Source organism: Alternaria incomplexa (assembly GCF_024043165.1).
Source record: "Alternaria incomplexa strain BMP 0042 chromosome Unknown scaffold_7, whole genome shotgun sequence".
Taxonomy (NCBI): Eukaryota; Fungi; Ascomycota; class Dothideomycetes; order Pleosporales; family Pleosporaceae; genus Alternaria; species Alternaria incomplexa.
In genome coordinates, this window is record NW_026249856.1 from 157,400 (window position 1) to 169,184 (window position 11,785).

At 52.2% G+C, this 11,785-nt stretch overlaps 6 protein-coding genes across 6 annotated transcripts; 3 read left to right on the forward strand and 3 right to left on the reverse strand.

Moving 5' to 3' along the window:
* Positions 1–107: 107 nt before the first annotated feature.
* On the reverse strand, positions 108–1,230 carry J4E90_005234 (uncharacterized protein; the record flags this gene model as incomplete). The annotated part of the gene is made up of 3 exons (XM_051434790.1): positions 108–466; positions 518–1,133; positions 1,183–1,230. The coding sequence occupies 3 exons, from the start codon at positions 1,228–1,230 to the stop codon at positions 108–110; spliced, it is 1,023 nt and encodes a 340-aa protein (XP_051290814.1).
* Positions 1,231–2,899: 1,669 nt separating this feature from the next.
* Positions 2,900–3,778, forward strand: J4E90_005235 (uncharacterized protein; the record flags this gene model as incomplete). The annotated part of the gene is made up of 2 exons (XM_051434791.1): positions 2,900–3,357; positions 3,406–3,778. The coding sequence occupies 2 exons, from the start codon at positions 2,900–2,902 to the stop codon at positions 3,776–3,778; spliced, it is 831 nt and encodes a 276-aa protein (XP_051290815.1).
* A 351-nt stretch (positions 3,779–4,129) lies between these two features.
* On the forward strand, positions 4,130–5,833 carry J4E90_005236 (uncharacterized protein; the record flags this gene model as incomplete). The annotated part of the gene is made up of 1 exon (XM_051434792.1): positions 4,130–5,833. The coding sequence occupies one exon, from the start codon at positions 4,130–4,132 to the stop codon at positions 5,831–5,833; it is 1,704 nt and encodes a 567-aa protein (XP_051290816.1).
* Positions 5,834–6,262: 429 nt separating this feature from the next.
* Positions 6,263–7,095, reverse strand: J4E90_005237 (uncharacterized protein; the record flags this gene model as incomplete). The annotated part of the gene is made up of 2 exons (XM_051434793.1): positions 6,263–7,036; positions 7,087–7,095. The coding sequence occupies 2 exons, from the start codon at positions 7,093–7,095 to the stop codon at positions 6,263–6,265; spliced, it is 783 nt and encodes a 260-aa protein (XP_051290817.1).
* A 1,111-nt stretch (positions 7,096–8,206) lies between these two features.
* Positions 8,207–8,971, reverse strand: J4E90_005238 (uncharacterized protein; the record flags this gene model as incomplete). Its single annotated transcript, XM_051434794.1, has 1 exon — positions 8,207–8,971. One exon carries the CDS (start codon positions 8,969–8,971, stop codon positions 8,207–8,209), a length of 765 nt encoding a protein of 254 aa, XP_051290818.1.
* A 617-nt stretch (positions 8,972–9,588) lies between these two features.
* Positions 9,589–10,260, forward strand: J4E90_005239 (uncharacterized protein; the record flags this gene model as incomplete). The annotated part of the gene is made up of 1 exon (XM_051434795.1): positions 9,589–10,260. The coding sequence occupies one exon, from the start codon at positions 9,589–9,591 to the stop codon at positions 10,258–10,260; it is 672 nt and encodes a 223-aa protein (XP_051290819.1).
* Between the last annotated feature and the right edge of the window lie 1,525 nt (positions 10,261–11,785).

Genomic DNA, 11,785 nt, shown 5'->3' on the forward strand with positions numbered 1-11,785 from the left:
CTAGAGTGTCCCGAGCAAACCTCAATGCATATAAGAAGTTGTGACCATGCAGCAATCTGCAAACAGACGTCTCAGCACACACCAAATTCATCACATTGCTTCGTCCCTCAATACGTCGCCGTTAACCGCCCAATGATATAATCCCCACTCATAACATCCTCGTAATTCCTGCCCTTCTCGTATGTGCCTGGTATGGCCTCGATCTTGCGGTCGTAGTTCGGGTTGCAGAAGTAGGCTATCGAGTATCGCGGTGGGTATTCGTCCTTGTCAGCATCCTCCGGCTTTGGCGGTGGCTCCATGACGCGATGCTTTGTTGACTTGATGGTGTCGTTCGACCAGCGTGCTAGTAAGTCGCCAGCGTTGACGACAATGGTGTCTGCGATGGGGGTAGCGTTGACGAAAGTGCCCTTGGGGGAGCGGACCTGGAGACCGCCGCGGGCGTCTTGGAAGAGGAGGGTTATAGAGCCTGTCGTCGTGTCAGTCAAATTCTATTTCCGAGTTGTGATGACCACCATACCGTAGTCGCTGTGCTCTCCAGCGCGCACCTGCTCCTGCCCATCGTTCCTCTTGAAAATGCTCTTCGACACGCCCGGGTAGTGCAGCAGCCTCAGCGTATTATCGCCCGCATCCGTGAAGCCGTCGAACCACTTCTCATCGATGCCCATGCCCAGCGCAATAGCGCGCATGACCTGCATGTGAAGGTCCTTGCACGTCTCGAAGAAGCCCATCATCTGCTCCTTGAACTGCGTCGCGTCGTCGTCTCCACTCGGCCACATGTTCGGCATCTCAGGCTGGTCGTCGCGTCCGATCTCCATGCTCTCCTTCAGATCTGGCACCAAGGCGCGCATCTCCGCTTCTGTGCCTGTCTCTTCCAACACTACCAGCTTCTCCCGCCCTTGTGTGACATAGCCGCGGTTGGCGGCAGCTGAGTACCATGCCAATTTGTCTTTTTGCTCTTTTGGCCGCGCGAAGAACTTGGCGGAGTGCGAGAATACTGTGGATACGGCCGAGGGGGATATGCCGTGGTTCTTGAGGTAGATGAAGCCAGCGTTCTGGAAGCCTTCGAGGACGGCGTCGGCGGTTTGCTTCTTCGCATCTGCGTCGCCTGAGAGGAACACGGAGAAGTCGATGAGCTAAGCAGCGTTAGGTGCTGGCCGGAAAGCATGAATGAATGTAAAGTACCGGAATCTCCAGATCATCCTGCGAGACGGCTGATGTGATGTTCGCCATGTCGTCACTCCTTGTCGCGTCGTATCGGTCCGAGCTTGGAATGGGGTGCAGGAGAACAGCTGCTATAAACACACACTCGCGCGATGGAAAGAGAGACTCGAAGATCAGGCGATTTGCGCGTCAGCGGCCATCTCCGCCGTAGTTCAGCCATGATGGGACAGCTCGGTGTTGTAGGCGGGGTTGTTGCCGAACACAGAAGGTGTACACGAGCGCGATAAGGCTAATGGTGGGGTCGCTTGGCTGGAACCTCAACACCATGCGTGCATCGTGATATCCACCTCCGCCTATCATACAGCCGTCTCGACGAGCTCGAGCTCGAATCTTCTCAACATATCTCGTTCATGCTCAAACTGTACTGCCTTCCGCTTAGCTGATGGGTCTGAGATGATCGCCTTGTCGCTGGTCGCAACGCCACTTTGGACCCGTCATCATCAGTTTAGACATCGGTTGACTACGATGTCAGGGAATCTTAGTTGATTGATCGCAGGAGAACACTTGAAACATTGCTCTCATTACAACATCGGCAAGACGACGGAAGCGATCCTTGTTTGCGTAGTTCGAAGCAAGATATCCAAACGACTACATGTTTTAGGTTATGGAAGGAGCACAACAGCTCAGCTTGACGTCTATAAGAAACCTCAATAGACGCACGAACATATCAAAAGGCACGATGAGGAGTGCGCGGCAGGATGCCGTTTCCATTCGCTCAGTGAAAAGTATGTGAGTTCATCAAAGTCTTCTGAGAGTATCTGCCTTTCTTAAGTCTACTTTCTCGTCTTCTGTAATCGATGAACATCGTCAACAGCTTACAACGAACGATGAGGTCACTTCCCTTCTTTCCAATGGTCTCTCAAGTACGCACATATTCTATCTCTTCCTCAATTCCACGCATAAAGCGCGGATATCAATGAAAAGAAAAGGTGGGCCGTAAGTGAACCCGTTATTGCCAGTCCCAAGCTTCTCATCTTCCATTCAAGATCTTGTCTCATTGGTAAGAGGGTGATAAAAAATGGTAAGCGATCCACGATGGTCTGAACGCTCACGTCATCTACTAGAGATGTCAACCCAAACACCCAACGTCCCCAACGTTAATTTTTACCAGAACACCGGATTTGCTGAATGCTTGGTAAGTATTTCGTCCAGGATCGAGCATGTCATCAAAATGACGTAGCTCTGAGCAACGAGAGGAGCGGACTACTGCGCCGGACGGTCGCGATCATGACCAGCTCGTCGTTCTCGTACTGTGCGCGGATCCATACAAGTAGCGACGAGGCGCACCAGGTGCTCTGGCAGTGCTCGAATGCGCTTGAGTTGGTCGGGGTACTTGTCGAGTAAATCTTGTCGAAATCCGCCGTTTCTGCTGTGCGAACTGGGCCGGAGACTGTTTCTCCTGAAGAAGGAAAAGAGAGCAAGAAGGGCAGGGGAGAGCGAGATGATATACTCCTAGTAACACGCTAACAATCGCTCACGTGATGCCAGTAATTCGCGCGCTGGAGCCTAGAGGACGCAGAAACCGCGTAAGTAGTGAAGGGGAGAGGAGTCTTAGCTCCCAAACAGGTTAGTCCCAAGTCACTGCAAACACCCAGCGCACACAACGACAAAACGCGCTCACCCCCAAATTCTCAGACTCTCACTATCCTCTCCCATTGCCTACCATTCCGACCCGATCATGGACCCACCACGCATCCAGGCGCTCGTGGAGGAGCTGCAGGAAAGCATCAAGGCCTACAACCGAGAGAAAGAGGCCCACAGTGCGACCTATCAAGAAGTCATCAACCTCAGGAAGCATCTGAAGGAATCGGACCGCAAGCGGAAGGTCCTTGAAGGCGACGTCGAGCTCTTGGTCCTCAAGTGCAAGTTCCTGGAGGTAGATGGTGAAGACAAAGACGGTGGAAGCAGCGATGGCGACATGACAGCAGTCCATACTGACGACAAGGCGCTCAAGTCTGACCTACCCGACACCCCAATCCATCACCCAGGAATGTACAAGGCATTCTCGGCCTCCCATTCGGAAAGTCTGGACGCCTCGTCTTCGGCAAACTACTTGGACCACACCACCCACGCTCTCTCAGAAGACAACGTTGCCGGCTCTACCCACGGTACCAAGCGGACCTTCGATGAAGCCAAGTAAGTAGTCGCCACGATACCACAACCATTCCGCTAATTGCTCTACAGCTCTCAAGATACCACGCGCGTCATCGTGTGCATACACTGCTATCAACTCAAGCTCCGATGCGACTCCGGAGAGCCTTGCAATAACTGCACCACATTCAAGCGACTTTGCAAAAGGGCCAAATGCAAGGACTACGAGACTGGAGAATGCAAGCGAGCCAGCTGTCTGAGAGCACATCGCGAGGATGAGGAGGTATACGACAACATCGTCCGCACAGGACATATCCCGAGGGTTGATCCTTCCAAGCCCGCGAAGCCCAAACCAAAGAGGCGGCGAGCCTTCCGGTGCAAGAAGAACGACGATGACAAGAAGGGGGGTTCAGGAGACTCTGATGATGGTGGTGGTGGGGGTACTGGCTTAGCTCTGCGTTACTAGTCGTCCAGAGAGCGCCACGAGGATGTCAGGAGTGAGTTGGAAGCAATCTGGGCGGCGTTGTTGGCGGCGGATATATGACTCGTGTATTTTTCCGTTAGCGTTGCCCGCATCTGCACGCGCAAGCTAGGAGCGGACACTACGGTTGAAGCAAGGCCATTTGAGCATACTTTCAATTCATGCAGAATAACTCCGACAACCTTGCGAGCAACATGGTACTGTAGGCCGGTATTCGTCATACCTAGGGTATTAATATGCGTCTCCCGCGCCCTCCAGCACGTATCTCTGTCGTCCACATCATCTTGCGCCCTTACTCACCGCGGCCGTCAGCTTGTTGACTGTTTCCTAACAACAATGTCAATTCCACACCTTCGCAAGACCAGAACCTCAAGCCAGCTTGTCGTTGATGGCGAACCTTACCTCATACTCGGCGCTGAACTACACAATTCCACTCTCAGCTCCGCGAAATACATGGCCGATGAAAAGATATGGCAGAACGTGCGCGACATGCACATCAACACGCTGCTCGGCTCAGTGTCATGGGAGCAGATCGAACCAGTAGAAGGTCAATTTGACTTCTCGAACCTCGACGCTGTGATTTTGGCGGCGCGCCAAAACAATATCAAACTTGTGCTACTTTGGTTTGGCAGCTTCAAGAATGCGCTCAGCACTTACGCACCCGCGTGGGTGAAAAGGGACGTGAATAGGTTCCCTAGAGTGCATGCGCTAGAAGCAGGAGGCAAGAGAAGGACGGTCGAGCTCATAAGCCCTTTCTGCGAGGCGGCGTGGACGGCTGACGCCAAGGCGTTCGCGAAGCTCATGGGACATCTGAAGGAATTCGATGGACAGCATAGCACTGTTATCATGATGCAGGTCCAGAACGAGACTGGGTTGATGGGCGATTCTAGGGATCGCTCGAAGATCGCGGAAACGAAATTCCAGGAGCCTGTACCGAAAGCACTGCTCCAACATCTTCAGTCGAAGACTCATGAACTGCACCCAGAGTTCAAGAAACGATTTGACATCACCACAGCGAAAGCAGGCGAGACATCATGGACCGAGCTGTTCGGCGCCAATGACATCATTAACGCCGATGAGATGTTCATGGCAGACGCATTTTCGAAGTACATCAATCACGTCGCTGCTGCCGGCAAAGCGGAATATCCGATCCCCATGTACGCCAATGCCTGGCTGAACCTCGATAACCCGGCTGAACTGGACTTGACCGATACATCAGTGATGGTTGGCGGAGGCCACAGACCTGGTGTCTATCCATCTGGCGGACCAGTGCCCCACACAATGGATGTGTACTCCTTCAACGCGCCTAGCCTTGATTTCCTCGGCCCAGACCTGTACTTCCACGACTATGATATGACATGCCAGAACTATCGACATGGTGGTCAGCCGTTGTTCATCCCGGAACAAAGGCGTGAAGAGAAGGGTGCACGACGTATCTGGAGCGCGTACGCCAATTTTCTTGCACTAGGCTGCTCTCCGTTCGGTATCGACTCTCTCCTGGCATCCGAAAGCGCTTTCACAAAGCCCTATGGCCTAATGCATTCACTGCGAAAGCAGATTCTCGAAGCACAGGCAAACCGCCCTGAAGACATGATGGGGTTCTTCTTCGACGAGTTCGTCGATGGCCAGAAGAGCAGCGAGAAGCCGCAAACAAAGATCATGGGTGACTTCGAAGTTGTTGTAGAACGTGCCTTCGTCTTCGGTAAGCTGGGACCTGGAGCGGGTATGGTCATGCACCAAGGCGAAGGCAAGTTCCTTTGTGTCGGATGGGGCTTCAGTATCTCGTTCAAGAGTACTAATCCCACGTCAACTTTCACGGGCATTCTGCATGCAGAAGAGAAGGAGGTTGACCCTGAGACATGCGAGCTGTCAACACTGAAGATTCTGGGGGGCGATGAGACGAGAAGCGGCAAGTTCCTCATCATGCCGAATGAGCAGCCAGACTATGGAGGCTTCCCCATCGTAGTGACTATCCCTGCCAATACGTGCATTGCTGAGTGTTGGGCCTACAGTCTCGAAGAGAGCGAGAATGACTATTGATAGAACCTCGTGGCATGCATATGATAGATATGGTGCTGCATTATGTATGTTTTCATTCAATCTCTATAACACTCAGAACCCATTCACCACTTACGTTGAATCAACGGTGCCACAATCTTAAACTCTTGAGTAGGCCGGTAATGCCTCAAGAAACGTCCGGGGAGCCGTATAGTCAGCGGCGCGCTCATGTAGCTCCGTAGATAGGTTGTCAGCCGGCTGTTCGTTGGGTAGTCTGGGCGGTGTTTACCTCAAGTATTACTATCATTGTACTCTTGTCGCAGCGCTAAAAAGACGTCATCGGGAGCATGAATGAGTATAAATGAGCCTCGGTGGCCTGTGGAGGATGAACTACAGTGTGGATATTCGAATAGAATCGATCTGCTAGTATGTATGCGACACGAACTCTAGTCACCCCTGGTGCGGTTGGACTCAGGCAATCGCTGCTTGCACCGTGATCCGCTGATCAAGACTATCCAGCTTTGCTAGCAGCTTGTCCAAATTGATACTCGCCTGAAGACTGGGCCCTTGAGACCCGGTTCGAAGTTCATCAAGAAGTGCGCCGCCTATATCTCTGATCTTCGGCACAATGCTATATCCATTAGCGTCAAACACCTCTTCTGGCATGTTGTATAGGACGTCGAGCAATTCCTTCACCACGCGATGTCGCTCGTTGAAGATAGCATCCGGAGTGACCCGCATGTGCTGGTCTTGAGCTAATGCGTTCATCTGCTCTAGCAAATTTGAGCGGATGTGCAGTTGCGTAACCTTGAGATTGACCTTCTGCACGTTGAAAGCGAACTGTCCCAGATGCGGCGGTTGCCATGTAAGCTCAGATGGCAGGTCCTCAAGCAATCGCTGAGCTTGCATAATTTGGTCGTATAGATTGTCCATGGATTGAGTGGTGATTGCTTGGCTGGAATGCCAGATCATGAATAGCCTGGAGAGTGCGTTGAGCCCGGGGATATAGGAGACGGATGACCCCGCGCTTTCCATTGAGCCTGCATCAGCGCCGCTTAGTAGCTGTTCATCGGTGATCTCCAATGGAAGTAGATGGCCAAAAGCCTCATGCGCATGACGAAGGATCAGTAATTGTCTGCCATGCATATCGCAGGTGCACTGGTTGGCATAGATCAACCAATAGAGGCGCTTCAAAGTTTGCTGATCCATGAATGACATCTGCTCGAAACTCTCATGGATGAGATACTTGACGCTGATCGAACTTTCAGCACACAGCCGATACGTGAGCGGCGAACCGAGGCCATGCTCATGGCTAACGGCAATGGATAAGTTGTACAATGCCAGTGCTCTTTCTAATGTGATCTTGTTGGTCAAGCTCCAGATCCCGAAACGCTCGGCGAGTTCCAGGCACGCTTCTACTGACATACTGCCGTACAGATGGCGCCGTCTACGAACGCTGGCCACGGTGGCCGCACATATCGACAGTACCAGTAAGAAGAATGGCGTCGAGCCGTTGTCGTCGGATAATCTTTGCATAAATAGGTCATGATGAAGAAGCGGTGCCACCGGATGGATCCATTCGAACCAGTCAGTCATGACCTGGTGGATGATCGCATATGGTGCTATGAGATCCAGGCGGGCTTGCTCAGGTGCGCTCGGTGCGCTCGGTGCGCTCGGTGCGCTCGGTGCGCTCGGTGTTGCCAAAGTGTCGTTGCGATCCAGCCGCGCACGTAATGATTGGATATATCGATTTTTTGGGCCTCTCTTTTTCCGTGATCGCATGCTCGTACACTCGATGTTGAGCTCAGAACAGACAGAGCATTTGGATTCGCCGATTGGTGCAACGCACTGTGTGCCGTCAGGATACGAGCTGCATTGGACCACATTAGCGTACTTTAACTTTCCTCGTACGGCATGCATCACAGGCTGCCGAAACTCGCTGTCGAGCGCGTTCCTCGGTTCTCGATGGTAGCTCCATGTTGCAGAAGATGGTTAAAGCGCAGAGAACCTGGGCGCCGCAAAAACCGACGGATAATTGATGCATTAGCGCCGCGCCAACGCTAGCCTCAAACTTCAAGCACCGGGGCAATTTTGGAAGCCTTCCTATGTCTTCTCCGCCCGCACCTGGCAAGTCTCGACGTCTTACTCTACATCAACAGGGCACTGGACGCAGACATCACAACACATTGAGCAAGCATTGGCCGATGGTTGCCCTGTAGGCCGATACTGACTTATCTCACTCCCATGCGTTTTCCCTCTTGGTTGAGTTGGGTGACCGTAACAATTCTCGAGCGATTTCATTGAATGAACTGTTCGATCATCGGTCCTTTCTGTACGTATGCCTACAATATCTTGTGAAGAAGCGTTTATCGCCAACTCTTTCCCTACTAGGCAACGTTCAGATACACGAGTTGACTAGTCAAGGTCTTCAATCCACCTGTACAAGTAGATTTCTAAGAGCTCATTCTTGATCGTCCTTGTTTCCGCCTTGATCTTCCTAATTTCCGCGTTTTGCTTAGCTTCCCTGGCTTCTTGAACATCGCGCTCGATCTTCTGGGCCTCCGACTCAACCCTCAGAACAGCTTTCATCCGTTTAAACACTGCTGTTTTCTTCTCTGCTTCTTTCGCCTGCTCTAAATATCTCGCTGTTTGCTCCTCAATCATCGCTATCTCCTCGCGCCTTGCTTTCTTCCTTTCCTCCTTGGCTCTTGCCTTTTCTTCCTTGACTCTCGCTCTCTCCTCCTTCCTCTTCTTTGCTGCCTCTGTTGTTGCCATCCACTCCTTCTTTACAGCCTTCTCTTTCTGTATCCCCTCCACTAGACCAGCTTTCTCCTCCGCTACACGAGCTATCGCCTCTCTGTCCATGTCGCAACTTTGTTCCAAAAGCTCGATCCACTCTCTGAGGAATCGCTGGTGAAGATCCCGGTGCGCTTGCTTGAGTTCCTCATGATGATGGAGAGTGGAGGGGTCGGCGTTGATCGCGAGCGCAGCTTGGCAGTCGTGTTCGAGTTTGGCGGAATCGGCAACGAAGACGAGATGATCCTTTCCTTTTTCTGAAAGTTGTGCTTTGAGCTGATCGCGAATCTCGTTGAATGTGGGCGGACCGAAGAATGGAAGGGTTGTGGTATCTGTACCGTCGTCGCTGTCGGTAGGGGTGTTGTCAGGCTTGGTAGAAGACATCGTGAATCGCAGGTGACGACGTGTCGCGCTTGTGGAGCAGTATGTAGCCTTAGGTGAGAAGATAGATAGCGATGGCTGTAGTGGTGACAGAGTATGAAGCGCGGAGTTGTAGAGTTTGTGTGTTCCTTGGCAGATCTAGCTCGTTACGGATACGTCAGTGAAAGACACGGACGGCGATTGCTGGATATGTGACGACTCACCCAAGTCAAAATCGAGCTTATCGTTGCTGAGCAAATAGAAATGGATCATTTGTCGAGCGGAGCGTGTAGAGATACTGCCTTTTTCGGTGTCGGTAGCGCCAATAGAGCCCTGAAGGGGTAGGCAGCAAAGCATACGGTCAGGTGTCGGTGTATTTGAGCGTTTGATTGGCCTCTCCTTCCCACCTCGTTGTATCATTCGCTGATAAGGCCGTTTGGTTTACCTGAGTGACGTCGTAAATTATCGCGAAAATACGCACTGACTATATTCCACGCACTCACCTTTTCAAAGTCGTATTTGTTTCAAACAAATCTACTTATTTCCTACTATCCTCCTCTTCAAGGCCTACTTATCCCACCCAACGCACATCAGCAACTTTCCTGCAGCCACTCGCCCGCCCGCAACGAGCCCATATCAAGATGTCTTCCGTCGCAGATCTCGTCCAGCAGCTCGCCGATATGAAATTGAAGATGGCCGCCAAAGATCTGGCAATCGCGCATTACCACAAGAAGTCCAAGTCCCGCAAGTTTCGGATCGAAGAGTTGGAGGCAGATCTTGAGGAAGCGAAAGAGAAAATCGCAGAGATCGACCCCGGCGACTCGGACGCCACAAACGTCCAATATATCGAAGACAAGCCGAAAGAGGCCCCTGAGTACTACGACGACTATTACGGCCCCTGTATCGAAGCTCAGGCGCAGGTCCAGGTTCTCAAAGCAGAGATTGCCAACCTCAAGTACCAGTATTTCGTTTCCGGGCTTACCGTCCCGCAATGGAGCGGAGCCGTTGTTGCGCCTGCAGTCGAGACTACTTTCCCCAACGACGAGCCCTTGGATGGAACCACTGTTACGTCTGAAGCTGATATCGCTGTCCCCACTGACGAGCCATCGGATGAGACCATCGTTCCGCCTGCAGCTAATCCTACTCCCACCGACGACGAGCCGAGAGGCCACAAGCGTAGTCTCTCGCAGTCCGAGGTCGCATCAACTGAGAATGTCGAGAGCAAGAAGGCCCGCCCTGCATTCTGGAGTGGAGACCTGACGAGGCGACCTAAGAAAAACCCAAAGAGACGTCAAGCGCGGACACAGGTTTGAGGTAGACATACCCCCAGACATGTATTGTACAAAATGCTAACATACCTTTTAGCAGCTACATAGGCTCCCGTCGGTATCTTTAGTCACCCGGAAGCTCACTGAAGCTTGCCGGGCCTCATAGTTGGTCCTGATGTATGTGGTAGCGTTGGGGACGGGTTGCAGCATACTGGGCCGGATTGCAAGGTCGACTGATGTCGCTGGATAGATAGCGAGGAATTCGAAGCACTAAACTATTGAGATTGACAACATGATTATGACCTGACACCCTCCCTGGTGATGTATGAGTTGTTTGTGCATCCGCTGTTGATGCGATGTTGTCGTGAAAGAGACGCGAGAATTGAAGACCTGTGAGGTTGTAAGTTGCGAACCTCGGCGTTAAAGTGGATACCTCGATGCTTAACTCCGAGCTTGTGAGACGCAGCTTCCTCATACCGCCATCTCGTCTCAGAAACAACAGAGTGCACCTTTGACTCAGACTGCGGCCTGGTCCTGGTTCAGACCTATCCAGCACTACCAACAACTCAACATGTCGTTCCCGAAGTGCGCATCTCCGCTGTTCGAGCTTCCACAGGAGCTTCTCGAAATCGTACTCAGCTATCTTCCTCCGTCCGAAGACGTCTCGAACCTTTCTCGTACCTGCAAAGCCCTGCACGCAAAGACCATAGCGCATCTATATAGCAACATCAACATGCAATGGCAGGCCGGTCATGCAACTCGCCCGCTGAGTCATCCTGATTACCATGCGTGGCAACGCCGAGTTTTCCGGCCCAACTTTCTCCTGCAGACAATCCTGGCGAAGCCCGCCTACGCGCAATCGATCACTAGTCTCAGACTGCAGACTACCGGGCTTGGGGGTTGTTGGGGCGAGTGGTTTCGTGATCCACGCAGACGGGAGCCTTTGGAGAAGCGGAAACCGAAAGCTGCCCCGACTTGGACGGACGCGAAACAGCGACTGGCCCTGAACGCCGTACGGAATGCAGGGTTGGAGTGGCACCATAAAGGACGCGGAGATGCTTTTGCAGTCAGCGGCCGTTCTTGGTATGAAGCTATCCTAATGTACGATTTGGATGCTACCATAGCGCTGCTCGTGTGGATGTGTCCCAATCTTGTCTCACTCGATCTAGGGTTTCACATCGGCAGCGACGTAGTGTACATCCCTGAAATCTTGTGGAAGCTGCGCTCTGGTGGTGCGGAGTCACAAGCTCTCGGTTGTCGCAAGCTTCGAAACATTCATCTCGGCCGTGGGTATAGCGGTTATGTTAAGGAGGATCATCGGTGGCATAGGTGGAGTCGGATCAAGCATCTACACCCACATTTGGATTGGAGGGGATATTGGGCTTTCTTTTGGTGTCCGAACATCCAGAAGATTGAAATGAGCTTAATGGATGAGATTGCCCAGGCAGGTTTCCAGAAAGCAACATCTCTACCTGTCTGCTCAACGTTAACGACGTTGAGACTTGGCGAGTCTTCCGTGAAACCAAACACACTCGCTAAACTGTTGTCCTGCACACCAGCTCTGAAGATT